General features: G+C 39.3%; 1 protein-coding gene across 6 annotated transcripts in view; it reads left to right on the top strand.

Moving 5' to 3' along the window:
- Positions 1-22,256, top strand: part of sphkap (SPHK1 interactor, AKAP domain containing) — a 118,566-nt gene that overhangs the window by 91,448 nt on the left and 4,862 nt on the right. For 4 of the 6 annotated variants that reach the window (XM_086080374.1, XM_086080373.1, XM_086080378.1 and 1 more), the window contains 5 exons: positions 880-990; positions 15,798-15,857; positions 16,125-16,265; positions 16,422-16,677; positions 17,995-21,325. In XM_086080374.1, the coding sequence (XP_085936500.1) occupies positions 880-990; positions 15,798-15,857; positions 16,125-16,265; positions 16,422-16,677; positions 17,995-21,325 (3,899 nt within the window). The remainder of the gene's footprint in view (positions 1-879; positions 991-15,797; positions 15,858-16,124; positions 16,266-16,421; positions 16,678-17,994; positions 21,326-22,256) is intronic. The other 2 variants (XM_086080375.1, XM_086080377.1) reach the window with 1 other exon arrangement.

Raw genomic sequence — 22,256 nt, 5'->3', positions numbered from 1 at the left:
TGTGTGAACCTTTTGTATAAAAAAAAAATATATATATTTTTTTTAAATTAAATTAAATTAAATTAAAAAAAAAAAGCAAAAAGCGATGCCAATAAGAAATTCCATGACTTACATTATTTTTCTCTCTCAAGTAGTACAAAGCAAATTTTAACAGGCTTGTTCTAAAAATAGCTCAACCATGAGATGGATTCTAATGTCTGGGGTATTTGAAAGAAAAAAAAGAAGTGTCATTTACCAGTAAGCCTTTTTTTGTATCTCTAATTGTACAAAGCAAATTTGGACAAGCATGTTCTAAAAATAGCTCAACCGTGAGACGCATTGTAATGTTTTGGGAGGAAAAAGAAGAAGAAAAAAGCACCATTTACCATTCTTTACTATTTTTTTTTTTAATCACACTTGCTATGCTATAACTATATTGAAGGTGAATATAATGGTGCCATATCATTTGTGAAGAAAGCTAGCCGTTGCAAAGGTGATGTATTTTTTTTCAGAATTTTGTATCAAAACTGTAGCTGTCAATCTTTAAAAAAGGTTGGTGACCCCTGTTCGAAAACAAATGTTGCCACAATGTGTCCTTAAAAGTGTAAAGAGTCGTCTTTAACAAATGGTAGATCGTGAGAAAGACAGAGACTTTTCTTCACAAAGGCAACTTTTGTCAAGACTTCATTAACGTGTGAACCTTGTGATAAGATAATAACTATTTTAATTATACACACAATGTAGTTAACTGAAAAGTTATTGATTGTGGGCTCCGGAGAAGCAAATATCCTTTCGAAAAGGTCAATTGATCCCATTAACCTCTTGGGGATACTGTTGAACAACGGCGACTCTGAAAATGCGTGTGCACATGAGTGTGTGTTGTCCCTCATTGTGTTGCAGGTTCTGTGCAGTAACAGCGTACTGGACTCGTCAGACTATTGGCTGAGGAATGACAAAGCTCTGTGCAGACTGGGCCTGCTGGACGACAACAGCGAGGGCAGCTGCACCATGGTGAGTAGCAGACTGTGCATGATGAAACATGCGCACCCTTCCGGCAACATAGATGAACCTTGTCACTTTGAGTCTGGAATCCTCAAGTTCGGGACGCCTGAAACCACATTGGGGCAACCGTTTGAACTCTCATTGTGGAAACTAGGATTTGATGATCCAAAACACTCCTTTGGCTGTGCACGAAATAAAAGAATACAACTTTTAACCTTAATAGCAACAAAATGTCTCGGGCTGATGAGGTTTCACAAGATGCATTAACACAAAAAAAATGTCTCTACCTGGTGCCATATTTAAGATCTTTTTAACAGAAGACTCAATTTCATTCCCTTTGTAAGAGGGTATAACTGTTCCGAGAGAAAGGCCGCCGTCTCTCGTAACATGATTTGAAATGTAGTCTCAATAAAAAAAGACCCACACATCAGCGCTAGCCTGATAATAAAACTGCATTTCATCTCACCTTTGGGGCCTGACCTTTGGCCCCAAAATCTCATTCGCTCCTCATTTTCTCAAAAATAAGGCCTGGGCTCACATCTGGATTCATCGCAATATGAACTTAATATGTGGCTTTGATTTCCATTTTTAGTCCTTTGGTCATCATCTTCTCCATTTTGCCATAATTGTGCTTTTATGAAAAAGCACAAGACTTGTGCAGTTAAGCCTTTGGATCCGTACTGAGCTGAACATCTCATGACAAAGCCTTGCATGAGGGCGTCTTGAATTGCCACTATGACTTAAGTGAAGGCCAATTGTGTGGTTAGCAAAAGGGGCAACTTTGGTTGTAGGTAATTCAATGCAAAACAAGATGGTGCTTCAAATGCTCCCACCTTCATAATTCCAATATGCAGTGTTTTTTTTATTGCATCTTTTCACTTTGTGCTTAACTCATATACTCCCAAAAATGTATAAATATGTTCTATTTTAAATATTACCATGCTCCCAAAGACGTATTTATAAGTTTTTTATTTATTTTCTTTTGTTATGCTGGAGCATACAGAAGGCTTTGGTGCAACCTCTGAACTGAAGATAATGCTTGAAGCAATGGGGGTTATTACAAAAACGGACAGCAGGTAGCAGCAGAGTATAAGAGATCAACCAGAGCCATGTTGCAAAAGGCTCTTTTCCCCACTGTTTTAAACAGATTTGTGAATAATGAAGAAACATAGCTATATTCTAATGCTAATTGTTGCAAAGCGGAAACAGATAGAAATATACTTTTTTTTCCCGATGAAAGAAGAGACTCTAATTGCAATAGAACACAATGTTCTGTGGGCCTTGCAAAATAAGGGAAATTCCCGTAAAACAGCCGGGAGGGAAGGGGGTTGCTTCAGTGAAAATGGCTGTGAGTGAATGAGTTAATTCAGTCTGTGGTCATTTTATTTACAACCGATTCCTTTTCACATGATTGTAAACAGATGCAAGCCATCCTCCCGCAGCATCACTCTCAGAATTTGAAGTGACAAATTGCTCCTCTGTCTTTTAACACTTTCCACACTTAACAAGGCCAATCAGTCAAACGTGGGCAGGCAATTGATGAGACCGCCTCTGAAACGATAGCTTTTCACTCACAACCTGAACTGTATACAGCAGCAAAAAAACAGCAGAGGGGGAAACACAAAGAAAATGTAAGAGATGGATTGTGAAATGAATGGGAGTGTGGCACCTAAACCGTAGTCTGATTATAAAAATATATTACACTGTTTTCTCTGTAGTGACACAACAGGATTGCTGTTAATAATGCATCAAGGCATTCATTGGCACAATTGCTTTTCTAGCTGCGATTTTGCCTTTGAGCTTTTTTCTAGACACCGAGATTTGCTTTCATTACTGTAAGTTTGAATCCAACACTATCACTTGAGATTAAAACCTTAATATCCTACATATATATATATATATACACACACACACATATATATACATATATATATATATACATATACATACATATGCATACATATATATATATATATATATATATATATATATATATATATATATACATATACATATATATATATATATATGTGTGTGTATATATACACAGATATATATATATATATATATATATATATATATATATATATATATATATATATATATAGTGGCCCCTAGTAATCCATTTTGATACGATACCATGACTCAGTGGTAAGATTTTCCAAAAATAGTGAGCGCTGGACAGCAAGAAGTATGAGCTTGATAAAATATGAAAACAATCCAATCCAATCTTCTGTTTTTCGCCTCACCCGCCTCTGGCTACAGGATGTTGTCACCTTTAATCAGTCACTCATGTTTTACTGCACTGAATCTCATCCCAACCCAGAAATATTTGACATGAGAATTTTGTCAGTGACGTAAGGAATTTTTTTCAGTTTTTTCCCTCTTTGTCAGATACAAAGTCAACTAATAACTCTCGTTATTGCATTTCATCTAAATTATGACAAATGATTACCTAGCACAGAAAAGTGAATTTTGAACTTCCTTTTTTTTTTTTTATTCTTGCTGTGGGCAGATTTTTCTCTCTTAACTGTCCATTGCTCACATCCATTGTCCTGCTGCTTGGAAGTTAGAGAAGAACAATCCATTTATCATTAGGTTCAGGCAGATCTCCTCCACATTGTGACATGTCCTTTCCCTGTCCAGAGAGCAGAATAAATATGCCATCAGCTACAGCTGGAGCGTTGACTTACGACAGGAAGACAAACCTTGTTATTTTAAACATGCTCATCTTTGACTGTAACCTCAGTCTGTCTTCATGCTAAACACAGTCTTACAGCGTAAGCTGGGTTGTGACCTGCTTAAATCACTGCGCTTTGTTATGGAACAAGCCAGTCTAGGAAGATCGGGTGAAAAGCTAGGGTTTCTTTGTTAAATATCAGATACCCGTCAATTTTCTATATCACTTGTCTTCATGACTGAATACAAAACTTTGAGAGCAATACATTTCTCAAACATACGACTTGTATGTTTGTCTTCCACTAACACTTCCAATCCCAACACTTCATACTTCATTATGTGCTTGCGGTGCTCTCAAATTTTACACAGTGAAAACCCGCAGAGCTAGCTAAAGCGCAAAACCCTCCACCACATTTACACCTGTAGCCTCTATTTGGGCTTTTAGGACATTTGTTTCGTTGGCAGTGAGCTACAACTATGCTGCATCATACCAAGTCAAGTGGTCAAGTGTCCGTAGCTACAGCAATATGATACAGTGCAAGTACAACACTGAATGAATAATAATAACAATAAAAATAAAAGTAATCATAATAATAATGATGATGATGATGATGATAACGATGATCATGAGAATAATCAAGCACAATTGAATGCATTTTCCTGTCAGGATCATGAAAAAAAAATCATGTTTGCATTTAGAATGGCAAACATTTTTACAAGACGAAACATTTTAGCACTTCTTCAAATGTGAGAACAGAACATTTTTAACACCAGCACCCCATTCTACACCCACCACTGTGTATCTGTGCAAAACCCGCTGTGAGCGATATCCACTGCCGTTGTGTAATTATGATTTTTTTCTATGAAAACGCGCATGGATCTATTCGGAAATCCGTGTGGATAAACTGACACTTGGCATCTTCAAAGAAATTGTGTCGTCGAACTTCTAAAAGCACAATCTTCCAGTGAAGATAAACATTTTTGCACTAAAGATATTCTAACACTCATTCAATGTTTTAATGTGTCTAATTATGTATGCATTATACATATATGGGGGAGCAAGGACATTAAGAGCTTATTGATGTTGTAGTTTGCTTAAGCACAGCAATTACTGACAAGAATAATTGCAAGCGAGTTCAAAGTGGCACGCACAGTAGGCCTTATTCGCTAATAAGCTCTTTCGCACAAATTTGTGGTTAAATCGTGCATACGCATGTTCGACGCACAAATCTGTTATTCATCAATATGTTCGTACCGGAATATGTGCGTACTCTGTAAACAAATTTACAACCTCCTCACACCACGCGTCACACGCACAAATGATCATGATTGAAGGATCAGCTTTTGGGAAAACAAACAAACAAACACTTTGTTTTACCCAAGACGCACAATGTAAACAACAGTCATTCATAAAAGCAATAATAGTAATTGTAATAATTATTATTTAAATTTGCAATTAATTTCATTGTGGGAAAAGGACACGTCTCATCACTTTTACCCTCATTCCATTCAAATGCTTTTAAAGGGGAAGTCAACCCCCCCAAAATCAGAAGGCGGCCATTTTGCCACTTGCTGTCGAGTGAAAATGACATCACAGTTGCTCAGGTCTCAGGTAACAACCAATCACAGCTGAGCTTCAGAAAACAGGTGAGCTGTGATTGGTTGTTGCCTGAGCCCTCAGCAACTGTGATGTCATCTTCAGTCGACAGCAACTGGCAAAATGGCCGCCCCCTGAGATGGATAAAAAATGGTTGAATTTTGCTGCATAATTCATACTCCACAAATGTGATATTAATTCATGAGCACACATACGGGCGTGCAACGGGTAGATGTAACACAATAATTCCTACCATCACCTTGCTCGATAAAACTAAAACTAAATGACACCAATCAGGACATTTTGTAATAACAGTGATGATGGCATATGTAAACTGAGCTGAAGTGAAGATGGGTGCAGAGCAATGAGCATGCGGGCCAACTGGGGACAAGGAGGAGTGGCGATAACACCGACACACGTCCGCACCACTCCATTAGACTGCAGTATCAAATTCGACACTTGATTAGCGTCTACTTAAGTGCAACATGCATTGCTAAATCTAAAACGGCCTGACCACTGAGGAGTTCATACAGTACATAGCCAGTTTATTGTCTTTGCAAGGTTACACATAGATTTGCTGAAAATGAATGGGACACAATTTGTACAATATGTTGTAATAAACAATACACTGATAAAAGGAGAGTAGAAAATTTGAGAAAAAAATTTGTAAAAATAACTAAATTATTACTCCAAATAAGCAAAATCTGCCAACAGAACAAGAAAATTGTACTTAAATTTACCTGCAAGATTTTGACAAATAAGAAAATAATACTAGGCTCATAACAACAACAGTAATCTTGAATTATTTTTTTAAAGACTAAAACCAAGTCATATTTACTTTTTAAAAGCTGTAATATATATAGAACTATTTTCTTAAACTTCATACGTACTCATTTATGCTTGGTCAACTTAGCCTGAGCGTCAAGCAGGGAGGTAACAGGTCCCATTTTCAATTGCATTTGCCGTAACCTCCCAGTCTGAGGGTAGACACTATATTTACTGGAACAAGGAAAAATGAGCTTAGTAAATATAATGAAACCGATTGTGAGGGAAAAATTACCTTAGTAAATATAACAAAACCACAAACTGATGATTTTTACAAGAAAAAATGCTTACAATAAAGTGCTATATTGCAATTTTGTTTGATTGTTTTGACACTTGTATTTTTCCATTTATCTTATTACTAGATTATGCAAAATCTTAAAATAAGAAAATTAAATTTATGAAACTGGCTGTTAGCTGAAACATAAGACAAGATGAGTAATATGTATTTTATAATAAGCAGAATGATCTTGTCTGACAATCTTATTTTAAAAGTAAAAAATAACTTGTAAGAGCAAAATGAGCAGATTTAGTACAAATTTAAGAAATTATCTTATTTAAATTTTCAGTTTTTACAGTGTGCACAATGAAAAAGTCTTTGAATCAGTACATATTAACAAAGTATTTGATGAATTCTGAATTACGCGCCGAAAATCTTCCCAATAGGGCTCTCGCCGCAGTCAAACTGGATTCCATCAAGCTAGTAGCAAAATTCCTTACCGTGTGTGTGCATGTGTGTTTTTCTACTGATTCATTTATCACATCACGCTGCGTTGCTGGCTTTTGCGGCGGGAAGATGGAGTTCCGGTTTTCCCAAAGATGTGTTTTACCTGAAAATGACCATTTCAGCAGCAAACAATTTTCTATGGCACTGTTGGCGGAATAAAATGTCTGGTCGCTGTAGGTCTCACTTGATCTCTTCCTAACGCTTCACTTTTCTTCTCTTCCATGACCTTACATGAATAGCAGCGATTGGGATTATGTTAGCATCAAGACATTGGCTTTCAGCTAACGACGGTGGACTCATCCGCTAGTTCCTCTAGCTTCCTGCTCATGAATGAGCAATGAGCCACTGGGCATAACGCTTGACTGATATGAGTGATCGGGGTTAGCATCAATATGTCCGCTACTAATGCTAGCTTTGCTAGATTAGCTGAACAGTGACGCATTACATCACTGGAGCACCGTGCGTAACGCGGCAGTGTTCTGTGATTTCAATAATGGAACACATGGCAGCTCTGAAGATGTTAAACCTCACTCTCCTCACTTGTGTCACAAAATTTCTATTTAAGATAGCTGTCAGTATAACACAATCAATATCACAATCTGTAGCCAATATGCTTCAGCAGACTAAAAAAAAAAAAACAGTGTGTGCATGTGTTTATCCATCCAGAGTTTATTATGTGCATTTACTGTGTTAAAACACAACGCTGCACTAATGAGATTATTCTTTTTTTATCTTCATCTGTAAAGCCGCCCTATGTATTTTCAATAAAATACCAGGAGAGCTTCATATTGACTGAGAATGCCATTTTACCTTAAATTTGCAAATCTAGGACACTAAGAATGCAGGGAGTATATGAAGGAAGAAAAAGAAAGCAAAGAAAATTGACTGTGACTGTTGGAGCCCATAAATAAGTCTGGGAAAAAAAAAATAATAATAAAAACTGATGTCACAAGCTACCAATACCTGCAGTACTGCTTTCAAGTGGTTTATATTTAAGCTAGCAAAAGAAGAGCATGCATATCACAAGTGCACAGTCAATACAGGAGTCAATCAGAAACAAAACAGGAGTCACTGTAAAAGCAAAACGAAGACAGAAAGAAGAAGAGCAGCAGCTGCTGTGAGTGGGAGGATTAGAGAGAGACGGAGAGCAGGAAGAAAGCTTTGATGGTCAAATGAGACTGAAATGTTTAGTCATTTTCTTGTATATTGACCACGCCTGTGGAAACATAAGCTTTATTTGTGGGCATGTGATGCAAGGAAATTGGCAGCTGGTCACTGTGTATGTGTATGCGATTTTACACAAAATGGGATTTATGAGTAAATATGCCAGGACAATAAGAAGCAGTCTGTGTTTTCCTCAGCTGCTGTTGTCTGGGACACGCATACGCTACACACATGCAGGATGTAAAATTCTGTGCACCACTCAGGCTTATCCTAGGCTCAATTATTTGAGCATTTGGCCTAGATTCTACCAAGCAGTGACGTTCCATTCAGTTTAGTAAGATGTGCTGTTTTTCCATTGTAAATCGTCCCAAGGTTTTCCACCCATGTTAGCTTACGTTTCAGTTCGGCTTCCATTGGGGGTAACGAGTAGTTGGAATGGTTCACCACTGGTGCCTGTTTATTCTTTTAAAAATAATTGTCTCGTCTGGATTATAATTATATGACAGATTGTGATATTATGGCAAAAAAACAACACACACAACACCTTGTGTTTTTTAGTAATCAAATTGAAATATTCCAAAAAATCTGAGGCTAAAGACAAAACTGTCATGATTTGTGGTTTTGATTGGTTTTAGTTTTGTCAATAGTGGGGGTTCCATCCACCCATTCTTATTTGAATTATCAAAAAATGCAAAAAATGTTATTGAATGGAAACACTAGAAATTCGAAAAAGGGCCCAAAATTCGCAAAAAAGTTTTTACACTTAGAGGGGGTGTTTTTTAAACGTATCGATAAAAGGAAAATCCGAATTTTGCCTAGGGAAAACCCCCGGATATACCTTGCACGTTTTGACCGGATATTACGTCACACGTACGTTCGTAGTCCCAAAGCAATGTCGGATGATAAAGTAGGGTATGTTTGCGGCGACAACGAAACATAATTATTTTTAGAATTAATTAAAGAAGCGAATATTAATGCTACTTTAGATGGAAAACAGCAAAGAAACGCTATGTTGTATCAAGAATTACAAAAGCAAACTCATATGACATCATCGCATGGCGTAATCACTTCCTGTTCTTCTTCTTCTTTTAAATTACTGGTGGATCCCATCTCTCTGGTGTATACCGCCACCTACAGCGGCGGAGTCCCCTCTCAAAATTCACAAAAGAAACACAGATGGAAAAAATTCCAAACGATTGGATGGGAACCTGACTGTTTCCCCTGTTCTCGTCAGCCCCTTGTGTCTACCAATCAGCTTCCTCAGCCATTCGTGTCTTGCGCAAGTGGTCCTCATTGTCTCGTCAGTCTGCTTGTTTTAATGCTGCATTTGAGGAAGGTGGGAGGTCGGACTTGCGACCAAGAAAATTGTACTGGAATGCCCCCATGAATATGTATCTCTTTATTTATTAGCACAATCATTTTGTTATTTGGAATAAGTAAATTGACGTAACACAACGTGATTTGTACTGACTGCATGAAACAAAACAACAAACAATTTATCGTAAACAGCTATTTTTGTTGCTTACATTCGCCTCGAATGCTTTGAGGTCGGAACTGGGACAATCCGACTTCCCATCTTCCTTGAATGCAGCTTTTGCTCCATGCTTCCTTTCCGTCTTTTTCAAATCATTGCTTCTGTTTGGGAGTCTATTCTCAGTTTTGGTTTATAACTCTGTGTCTTGTTTTTAGACTTTGTCGCTTTAGTATTTTTCAATTCCACTCACCTGTTTTGTTTGCCTTTGTGCTCGTTTGAGATTAACGTCCTGTTTTGAGTGCAGTCCTCACTTGCAATCCTGCTTTTGGCACACACACCCTTGACAAGAACACTACAAGAATTAAGTCATGAAAAACATATAGAGTAGAGTCACTTATAGAGTTGGGCAATATGGCTAAAAAAGTATTTTATATCAGTGGATATTGATAATATATATATATATATATATATATATATATATATATATATATATATATATATATATATATATATATATATATATATATATATATATATATATATATTTATTCAAAAGAAGGACCTTCAGGAAAAAAAAGTTGAGTTTAGGTAATTTTATTTTGCAATGTAATATTGCACATTTAGTCAGAGATCAACACAACTATGAACAAGTCAAATAAAAGGGGAGTGTCAACCGTAATATGTTCTATGCATTGCAGCCCCACTATGTCATTCTGTTTAATATTGCGTTAGTGGAATACCCATTTTAACCCGCCGGTAACAATTGTGATGGATCTGGGAAAAATTTGGGATTAAATGGGCAGAAAAATCCAGCTGTTTTTATCTATCTCAGATAGGGGGGTGGCCATTTTGCCACTTGCTGTTGACTGAAGATGACATCACAGTTGCTCAAGGCTCAGGCAATGACCAATCACTTCTCACCTGTTTTTTTAAGCTGCGCTGTGATTGGTTGTTACCTGAGCCCTGAGCAACTGTGATGTCATCTTCAGTCGACAGCAAGTGGCAAAATGGCCGCCGCCTGAGATGGATAAAAAGGGTTGGATTTTGCTCCATAAGTCATATTCTACAAATGTAATATTAATCAGAATGTCATGTTTAGACTAGTGAGGTCACATATAACATATTATTGTCAAGAAATGTTTCAGGTTGACTTCCAATTTAAAGCTCTTGTTTGCAAAATGTGCAAAGTAATTTATATATTCTAATTTGCGATTATCCTTGTTTCAAAAGTTTTACATCATAAAGACCCAACATTTGTACTATTTACAGTACATCCACTGCAACTGCACGCACAATGACACGGTCACTTCCTAAGTAAGTGACAGTCCGACACAAATGTTCTTGTTCTTGTCTGGTGTCAAACTGATAGAATCAGAGCATCTCCCTCGACGCCTCTTATCAACTGTCTCGGGCCCCTCATTGTTTGATGAGGTCAAATATACCCCCTCTGCTTCTCCACAAAGTCAAACATGAATTATTCACCGCCGTTGTCTTCAACTGAGGTGATGAGGTTATGACAAGCTGAAAGAAGACGGTGTTCGTAAATATTTGCCTAAATATAGCTACTTTAAACGTATTGTGGTATGCCACTCATTCGTAATGGGCAGAATGGCAGGTCTTTCATCACAGGCGAGATTATTTGGAAAAAGGTGTGTAACATTTTACAGATCTAAAATTTCTAGTGGGGACACTAAGACAAAGGTGACACTTGATGACCTTTATTTTTGGGTGTTTGGTTTAATTCGTAGAGAACATCTAATCTGACATTGGGTATGCGCTGGCATTGATTTGCTGCAGCAAGATTGCCCAAAACATTTTGCCTTTCACCTTACGGCATAACTGTTTTGTTTGTTTGTTTGTTTTTTGCACTAGTCACCATCTGTTCTTTCCCTCTAAATGCCCCTTTTTGTGCTGCCCAGCACATATGAGCAAGTCTCTTACAATTACTCCGCGTGCCAGCAGAGGCTCCTGATGTCGGCTGCTGCTTGTACATACATTATGCATTAATATAACGGCTTCAGGAGGGATGCTAACATGCAAAATTCGTAAAGCTTTCAAATCAAATCAAACTCAAGTGCTGGCAAAATGTGTTACAGTATGACCTTTTAGCCTCAGTTTTTATTTCTGTTAGATGTGCACACTTGGACAAAATTGTTGGTACGATACCTCTCTGTTAACGAAAGAATACCACAAAGTATTCACAGAAATAACTTCTGACAAAAGCAATAATTAAATGTCTAAAGGGTGATTAGAAAGAACGTTTTTAGACAAGCAAAGATTTTCACACATTATCCTGAAATTTAAGATCCACTCTATGGAGTCAGCCTCCCAGGATGTGGCAGCAGGAGCAAAATTGGTGACAAACCGAAGGGACGGATAATAGAAATGGTAACAAAAGAGCACAGAACAATCTCCAACGAAATTAAAGGTGAACGCCAGGTTCAAGGGACATCAGTGTCAGATTGCACCATCTGCTGTCGTTTGAGCCAAAGTGGACTTCAAGAGAGATGACCAAGGAGGACATCACTGTTGAAAATAAATCATGAATGCCAAAGTGCATGTTGCCAAGCCACCAAAACTGGAACTTTTTGGCAAGGAACATCATTCACAGAGACCAAAATGAAGCATACCAAGAAAAGAACACTGTTCCTACTGTGAACCATGGAGGAGGAGGCTCTGTTCTAAGACTGTTCAAGAGAGAAATGTGCTGCACCGTGTCAGAAAGATTGCTGATGGGTCTTGCAACAGGATAAAAACACCCAAGAATGTCTTTTTCATGAGATTTTTGTTTTTTTCAATAATTCTGTTGAACCACAATTGAAAAGCATCGTCTGGTTTTCATCGATTCATTTAATTACTTTTGTCAGACTCAAGCAATTTCTGTGATCACTGTGGGGTTTTTCTTTCATTAACAGAGAGGGGTACCAACCATTCTGATCATGAATGTAAGTCAAAGATAGTACAATGAATAAATAGCTAACACATTCTTTTTAGAGATAGACCGACCGATATGTTTTTTTTCAGGGCTGGTACCAATGGCAATTATTAGTAGTAAAGGAGGCCGTTAACCGATATCTGAAGCCAATGTTCATTTTCAGTAAAAAAAAAAAAAAAAAAAAAAAAAAAAGAAGAAGAAGAAAGAAAGAAAAAAAGGAGGGGGGGGTCGAAATATTTGCCGTATTTTTTTTTTTAAATACAAATTTCAATCTTCACTTTGTTGTAATGTCTTAAAGTATTAATGCTTATTGAACAAATGTTCTGACTTTTCAAAATGTAGAAGGAAGTTCAGGGAGCTCCCAAGGTTATCAGTACGTCTTAAAAAGTTAAATGGAAAGAAGAAGTAAATATCATAATTAATTTTTTCCAAAATTTAGAAAACCCCTGAAATTTCTTTGTTTTAATGTCGAACAAAAGGTTAAGATTACCAGAGTCACCCGCATAATTTATAAAGTTAAATCAAAATTTAAATAAATAGTTTCCTGAGATTAAAATGGTTTTAGCTTTATCTTTAATCGGCCGTCAGATTTTAAAAAAAAGGCCGATACCAATATTCGTCAAAATGCTGGGCCTGAGCCAATTATCGGTCTGTCCCTAATTCTGATTTCAAATTGATTTTGTCCTAAATTCAAATCAGGGCTCGGGCCTTCCTGTGTTTAATTTGCATGTTCTTCTCAAGCTTGTTCGGGCACCTTCCTCCCACATTCCAAAACATACATGCTAGATTCATCGAAGACTAAATTGTCCAAAGGGGTAAATGTCATCCAGAATTCAAACTGAAACGTAACCTGAATGTGAAAAACTTATTTTGTATATAGCCTAAGGCCGGGTGTTTTTATGGATTAATTCAAGTTCATTTACATGAACAATTTTAGTGGCTTCTAAAGTTCAGAGCTCATGTCCACTGTCTGTCTCCTTACACACAACAACATGGCTGCAAACAATCAAGGGAGCTACTTTACAAAAGTGGAATCACTGTTGCCAACTTAGTGATTTGCTTCCTATATTTACTAACTTTTCCTACTCTTCTAGCGATTATTTTTCAGCTAAGTTTAATTCCCACTAAGAAATAAGCGTGAGAGCAACTATTTGATATATTTCTTCATATTACAAAACTGTATCCCAGTGGAAAGTAATCACGGAGGCAATCGCGCTGAACATCGCCAAAGAAATGGTGTCAATTTATACATTGCAAAAGTGGTGATTTATCGGCATGTTGAAAACTTGAGACTCAAGGCGTGCGCTTCCGAGCTGCAAATGTGTTGCCTCACCTGGCAACAGGCACATATACCAACATGCCATGCAATTTGACACCTCTTTGCTGTGGGGAAAAAAATATTTTATGGCCATAGCAGCCAGCCCTGACTATATATTCATGTTAATTGCTCTCTGTTTAAAAAAAATAAGACTAAGGGCTCAAATAACATGATCATATTTTGGTGATGCATTTAAGCATTCCAGCTGTGAAGCAGGATATATCGCATTGTGAAAAGTTTAAAGCAAACTTTCTGAAACTGGTGCATCAAGGTGTAATTATTTGAAAGTATATGTTTATTTTGGTACATCTTGAGGAGGAGGAGGTGGTGTCAGCAGGTGGTGCAGGTGGTGGTTGAAGTAAACGAGAGACAGCAGGATTCCACCTGTGCGTGTTTTGCATAGGAAAGACTCCATGACTCACTTCTCTGCAAGTTTGAGTAGAATGGCAGCACTTAGGTGTTAGACACATATAGAAATGTCGTGACTGCGACACAAAAATGACACCCCCCCCCCCCCAACTGGGAGCCCCCACTCTCATCCAATTCCTCCTCCACTGCAACTGGAGCTCTGCTTCATCCATTTAGCCACGCAGGTGCTTGACTCTGCCAACTTAGATATCAGCGGCTGTGTGCTGGAGAACGAAACTGCAGCCTTGTGAACAGTCCCAGGCTCCCCATGCTAACATGAGGACTCCATCATAGACCATTACGGCTGTAGCTAGAAACGGAGGTGGGTTCATAGGAAATAAAAGATGACGCAAAAGTGACAGAGCAGGAGAGAAGGAAATGAAGGAATTGACCACTGCGTCACAGCCATATATATATGACATATAGTACATGGCTTTTTTTCGAGTCACCTTGTAGAAAAAAAATATATATAATCCAGAATTTTTTGTGACAAAGAAATGACAATGGCGTAAGGGGTTGCAATACCTTCGGGTCCCGTGCCAGCATCTGCTGTGGCTTATAAAATAATTTTTAGACAGCGCCACTTGTTTTCCACACAATAGTGCGTTAGAAGTCAATGTCAGGTGTTTAACTTGACATCTCGGTCCTATTTTTTCCTGCATTCCCTTTGACACAAGCTCCATCTCGTCTGTTACCAAATAAATAAATAAATAAACAGTCTTGGCCTGTGCCATTTCGCAGACGGGTTTTGTTGTTTTTATGAGTGTCGTAGTCATAGTTGTACCAGAATATCACTTTAATTTGTCTTTGTCCTTTTTTCAGCCAGATAACTAGTGGTGCAGCATAACAAGAAAATCAACTCAAATCCAATTGCAAATGAAGCTCAACATAAGTTCACATAAACATCAAGCGTCACTAGTGATTACGTTTGATTGGTGAACAACGCCTGAGCAGGAAGTCTCGCAGAACCTCTCCTACCCCCATCAACACTACTCTGCCAAGTACAATTTACCCCAAAAGTTACTTAACGGGCTTAACGAGTAAATTTAACGGAGTATAAATATAAAAATATATATAAATATAGTAGCGACATAGTAGTTGAATACAGCGATATCGATATTATGTACCTAAAGAAATTAAATTCTGAAATTATCTAAAGAAAAAAACACTATTTTTCATGCGGCCATTAGTAAGTTCAATGTATTCTAAGTTAATTGTAATTACCCTAGATAATGTTTAACTATTAAATGGCGATGCACATTTAAGTTTGCATCAAATTCAGCACCCAATTCCATAAGAAACGTATTGCATGTATTTGCGATATGCATTTTGCATGGGTCAATATCGCAATATCGATATTTTTTCAATATATTGTGCAGCCCTAAAAAAGTAAATGTAGTGTGTTAATTACCCATCTCTGGTACAGATACTCTGTCAGTCCAGACCATGTATATTTGCATGTAGCTTGTGTTGATAAACAGTCAAGTTCGTTCCTAAGATGCCGGAAAGCACGAGGTCTTAAGTCTATTTCTTTAGCATAAGATCCGAATGATCTCAACAGACTTCAGCATCCTGGGGAAAGTTTAAAGTGACACTTGGGATCTACTGCAAGGACAAATGCAGAAATGAGGAAAGGATGTAAAAATAAAAAAAGTAAATATCTCCTTCCTTGTCTCCCTGTGTCCTTTCCAGATGTGTTTTGTGAATCTGGACCCTCAGAAAACAGATTGTCGAGATGAGAAAAGCATTAAGGTAAGCAAAAACATTGTTTTCTTTTCCTCCTCTCACATGTACTGTATTCCCCTTTTTATAAAAAAAATAAAATAATAATAAACTTTTAACCCCACGCTAGATCCTTCTGACATGGTTGCCATGGAAGTTATTATCATGGTCAATTTGTTTGTATAATGGCTCGATAGCTGCTCCTGGTGGGCGTAGCGAGCAATCAGTGTTCATGTCCTATCATTTTGAGCATTACTGTTTAAGAGCTAATGCTCTGGTGAATGCTCTTCTCCACAGAAACTGGCACTGGTGTCTCCAGACCTGCCAAAGCTTGTTGAAGTACTAACTGCTCACCAGCCTAAAGAAAATGAGATCCTCTTCCTCAATGGCCTTGAGGGATCCGACATTTGCCGAACACGGCCAACAAGCCCTTCTCAGGTGACTTTTTTCGGCGCCTTTCAAGTGTTTGAGATCAAAATTGAATCTTGAAACATTCCGACAATGACATTTTTCTAGAAAAGTACATTTACCACTGTTGCCCTATTAACATATTAGTGACGTATATTGTATTTCTTTTATTGTGGTCCTCGACAGCAGCAGAGAAGTACGGGTGTGTGCCTGCTTCAGCGTTCAGGGCAGAGGCGCTTCATCCAACCAAGCAACATCATCTTTGAGATCAACAGATTCCTTGCAGGTTTCCAGTGGGGAAAAGAAAGACAGCTTCATCAAAGGCAAATAAGGCAACGGGTTGATGATGACACCAATCGTTCCATTTCATCCATCGAGGAAGACTTCATGACGGCATCAGAGCACATGGGAGATGACAGTGAGGATGACGGTTTTAGAAATGGTAAATTTTGGCTGAATTTGTTATTTCAAAGATGCGCTTTGTTGTCATTGTTTTTAGACCGTGCGTACGGGTGAGCGTTCACAGTGCAGACGCATCACATACATATCCGATTCATATCCACATTTGAAATTTCGATTTTGGATTTGAAACCCCCCCAAAACAAAACGAACTTCTTCGAAAATCTGAATTGAGCTTACGTAGCCTTACAATATGGAAGAAATATTTACATTTACTGTGTTCTTTTTTTGTATCATTGGTGGGCATTCCGTCAGTACTGATGGACTCCCTGTTAGTCTGTCAATGGCGGACGCCCGTTTTGCTGACGATTGAAAAAGTGAAGAAAGAAGTGATGGACTAATCACTGAGGAAAGTGGGTTTTCGTCCCTTGGTGTAATCGTCTCTAACCGGGTCAAGTACCAACGGACCTCTCAGTCCCTCAACTTTTTGAGTTATTAAATCCACAAAGCCACCTAGTTTTTGGGGATGTTTTGTGTTTTTTTCGTTTGACCCAACTTTTTGGGTTAATTGAATAACCCACTTGAATTTGGTCAAAAATGAACTGAACTTCTCTTTTTTTTTAATCCAAAATGTTGGGTAAAACTAAATAATAACCCACAAAGTAATGAAATTTGTTGAGTTATGTTGTAGATTATTAATTTGACCCAACTTTTTGGGTAAATTGAATAACCCAATTGAACTGCGTCAAAAATTTACAGACCCAACTTTTTGGGTTAAATAACTCAAAATGTTGGGTATAATTAAATAATAACCCACTAAGTAATGACATTTGTTGAGTTATGTTGTAGATTATTAATTTGACCCAACTTTTTGGGTAAATTGAATAACCCAATTGAACTGCGTCAAAAATTTACCGACCCAACTTTTTGGGTTAAATAACTCAAAATGTTGGGTATAATTAAATAATAACCCACTAAGTAATGACATTTGTTGAGTTATGTTGTAGATTATTTATTCGACCCAACTTTTTGGGTAAATTGAATAGCCCATTTGAACTGGGTCAAAAATGAACTGACCCAACTTTTTGGGTTAAATAACTCAAAATGTTGGGTAAAATTAAATTAATAACCCACAAAACTACCCAATGTTTGGATTGCTTTGTGTGTTATTTATTTGACTTTTTTTTGTGAATTGAATAACCCAAAACGTTGAATTGGCCCATTTTTGGCGGAATTAGGGTTATTTTTGACGCAACTTTTCCTGGAGTGAATATTGTTAAAGTCATACCTCGCTTACATAATATTGGACATAGCTGCTGGCCTTTGCCTTTTCTATCTCTCTCTTTCTCTCTCTCTACAGAGGCAGAGGTCGGTGAACAGGCAGAGAGTTTGGTAGAGGTTGCACAGAAACACAATGCTAGTGTCGCGGGTCAGAGGGGACAGCTGGCTCATCATCAGAGCAGGGAGGATGCAGAGGTGAAAAGGGAAGCACATCAGCGGGTCAGCCGGCACACAAAGGAATCAGCTGGTCACTATGCCACCAATTTGGCAGAGTCAGTACTGCAAGACGCCTTTATACGCCTTTCTCAAGATGAAACCTCCTTTATCCCTGAGGCTGCAGTCAGTGTGTCACACTCACAATATCACTCCAACACTGCACTCGCACAAAGAAAACAGCGTTCTCAACAACACACCTGCTCCTTTGAACTCCCCAAAATTGTCATTGTTCAAAGTCCAGACAGTGCAGATGGCACTGCAGAGTGGCCAGAGACTCAGGTGTCAAATGTGTCCGACCAAGATATTACCTCCAAAGATATTGAGATGCCAGAAAAGAAAGCTCACATTCCTCCCCACAATGGAGGACTTCCTTCCAAACGTGTAGAGGTGGCTTTGGCATGTGCTGCCAATGTTATTGGCACCATTACTTCCCCTCAACTAGCAGAACACCTCACTAAGGACTCAACTTCAGAAGAAAACACAGAAGAAGAGTTAGAGAAACCGGAGGAGAAAGATGACTATTCCTTCTCCTCAGCCATGTGTAGTATGGCTCAGGTTGCTGGTGCTGTTGCGGCGTTGGAGCTTACAGAGATGTCAGGGGAGGGTGGCAAAAGTGAAACAGATTTAAGTGCAGGCTATACAACATCACAGGGTTTAATATCTGCTGCCCAAACATCTGCTGCCTTCACGCTACATTGTAGTGTTGCAGAAGGTACCAGTGTTGAAGTGTTCCGTGCAAACATTGCTGAAGTCCTTCATAGGGAAGCAGCAGAGGTGCTAACTCATCCGCATGGCTATCGGAGTTTAGCTGACCTCTTGGAGTCCACACATAACAAGATAGTTGATGGCATCACTTGCCCGAAAAAATCCTACACTGAAGAAAGAGAGGTGGGCGAATTAATCGATGAGATGGCCGACAGTCTTTTTAAGCATGCTTTAGAAAAAGCCAAAAAGAAAAAAGAACAGGAGGGGACTGGGAAAGATGCACCAAGTCTCCAGGTTCTTCTGCAGGACAGTGTTAATACTTTGCTATTTGAGATTCTTTGCCAAGCACAGAAAAAGATTAGTCACATTTCAAGAAGTGAGAAAGGGACACTTGAGACACAGGACCTTGATATCTATTGCAAGGAGCAGATTCACACAAAGGGAACCAATGATCCATTAAGTCAATTACATGGTTTAGCAAGTTATAGGCAATCCACTAACACTGACAAACACAGTGGAATGCGTCAAAGCACAGATAGGCTTACCATGGTCCCTGGAATTCGCACAAATGTGCTTGAGGAAAATGACGTCAATGCATGCCTCTATACAGCGTACAGCAAAGAGCAACCGCAGCAATCATGTTGTGCACAAGGTCAGTCGAAGTCTGCCATACATACAAAAGACTGGTCTGGTCACCAGGACACAACTGCTGTCAGAGTCCCCTTGAGTGAAATCCCAGTTCACAACACAGAACGGCGAGGCCGATTTGTGACAGGAAATGACAGCAGACAGTCTTCTCTCACCCCACAGTCTTCACTCAACTCTTGCAGTTCACTGTTCTCTTGGAGAATGGACTCAGAGAGTAGGACACCCATTACTTGCTATGCTGATGATTTGGCGGCTACAGTGGTGTCTATGGCCACGGAACTAGCTGCCATATGTCTTGAAAACTCCACGGGGAAGCAGCCCTGGTTCTGTGCCCTCAAAGGGACAACTACAGAGGGCCCAGAGGCTTTTTTGATCCCTGCTTGCCGAACGGTACTGAGAAGGAAAGAGAGTCAGAGCAACAATGTCTCCTCGAAGAAACATCGAGCGCCACGTCTCAGTGAGATCAAAAGGAAAACAGAGGAGCAACCAGAGTTGATGGAGCGTCTGGTGAACCGTGTGGTAGATGAGTCAGTCAACCCCGATGAACCGCAGGACCCATTTGCCCTTTTTGCCTCGGAAGTCACTGCCAGGATCATGAACTGCCCTGAGCTTAATGTGGTGGACACTTCCAAAACAGGCCAGCCACGTAGCAGATTGCAGTGTGAGCGGTGGAGCCGCGGGAAGGCCTCTAGTTATGAAAGCATTCCAGAGGAAGATGCGGACCCCTCGGGTACACCAAATACCCTGGGCCCTGGGAGTCGTTTAGGCCAGAACCTGAGTCGTGGTAGCTCTATTTCCAAGCAGTCAAGTTGCGAGAGCATCACAGATGAATTTTCACGGTTCATGGTAAACCAGATGGAGACTGAGGGCAGAGGTTTTGACCTTCTTCTGGACTACTATGCAGGGAAAAATGCCAGCAGCATTCTGGCTGCAGCTGTGCAACAAGCTGCATCCAAGAAAAATGGTCACCTTAATGTCAGGACTGCATCCTGTCTGTCTAAGCAGTCTAGTACTGAGAGCATCACAGAGGAGTTCTACAGGTTTATGCTCCGGGACATGGACAAGGAAAACAAAGAGCATGGCATTGCAAAGACTAAAGATTGGAGCAACAGCTTGTTCCCCCCATCTTCCCGAACTCCCTTTTGCATACGACAGTCATCAGTACCAGACCGCCGCTCCTCAGATTCCAGACTGACCGTCAGCTCACCCATTAAAGCCAATTCATTTGATGGGTTTGCCCGAAATGTGCATGGAGACACACTGAATATCTATCCAACCAACTCAGTGGCAGCAACGGGACTGTGTAAGTCAGACTCATGTCTCTATCAAAGAGGCAAGACTGACCAGATCACTGATATGCTGATCCATGATACCTGGTCTAGTTCTATTGAGTCTTTGATGCGAAAGAACAAGATCATTGTTGATCCAGAGGACAGTATTGACTTGGAGGCTGCAGGAGACTCGCAACCCCACGTACAGCAGTTTGCCAAACGCCTGGCAGCTGACATTGTAGATATTGGCAAATCAGCTGCCGGAGACCAGCAAGAAGTTGCTGCGGGCACAAGTGGGCCACACTCACAAATGCACACGCCTGTTGGAGAAAGAAGGAGGGGATTCAAACAATCCCATTTAAATTGTAGTCGGGGTAGGTCAAGTCAAGAACAAACTGGGTTTATATCAGGGGCAGGTGACAGCAGTACACCCCGATTAAGAGCCTCGAGAGATGTGCCAGTGATCCACATTGAAGGGGATACCCATGAAAGGAGACATGGACCTCCAGAGCAACCACCGGAGATGCAAGGTACCAAGCGTACTGAGAGGATTACAGCAAACGGCAACAGGTACTAAGATGAAACCTTTAGCCTAAAAAAACAGACACATAAAGGAATGAGAAGTCATTTACAAGTGTGATATTGAGAGGCTTTATTTTTTTATTATTATTATTTTTTTTTTAAGATATGTGATCTAATGGCAAGCTCCCTGAGGATATATTATATAGTAAAATGTAGCAGTCTTTACTGCTTGATGAACATTTGGATGAGGTTTTAGAGAAATATGTAGTAAGTTGGGCTGTGCCCGATTTGCGGGGTTCCGAAAAAAGCAAACATTGAATCCTAATTTACGGACTTGGGTCAGGCCAAATCATATATGTAATATTGTTGCATGTCACTTAAATGGGGAGCTTAAAATATGTGATGGTACGTGGGGCATGCGTCGTGTTGAGGCAGGCGGCCTCCTTCTGAGCGATACATCCGGAAGTCTACGCACATCTATGGAAATAGTTCGCCAGCTAATGAGCATTAAATGAAGTGTTTAGCTGAATGGTCAATGAAGCCCATCTTGGCAGTGTATCAACACCGTTGTCTTTAGTTTGCTGCTGGCCTCTCTGACGCAACAAACAAAGGGTAGCCAATGTCAACCCAGGAGAGACCATCTCGCGAGCTAGCTAGCTTGGCTATAAGATGCAGGTTTTCCACAGCAAGGAGGGGTTATTATTTCTAACACCAGTAGGTGCAATAGAAGACCCAGATTCTACCTTTGGCTTCAATATGGCGCAGGAACCTGGTTCAAGTAAACCAAAAGAAAAACTTTAACAAAGTCATTCATGACTCTCGACCCGAATAGCAAATTAGGATTTTGGGTGTGAGTCCGAGCTCAAGTAATAAGGCAATGTAACTCCTTTCTTCTTTTGAGAGACAAGGACAGCTACAGTTAGAAAAATAAATAGATAAATCCAGTGTTTCAAAATGGCCTCCCAAAGAGCTAATGGGG

Source organism: Leptonotus elevatus, chromosome 7 (assembly GCF_054856555.1).
Source record: "Leptonotus elevatus isolate MCC_2025b chromosome 7, RoL_Lele_1.0, whole genome shotgun sequence".
Lineage (NCBI taxonomy): Eukaryota > Metazoa > Chordata > Actinopteri > Syngnathiformes > Syngnathidae > Leptonotus > Leptonotus elevatus.
This window is presented reverse-complemented; position numbering and strand designations above follow the sequence as displayed.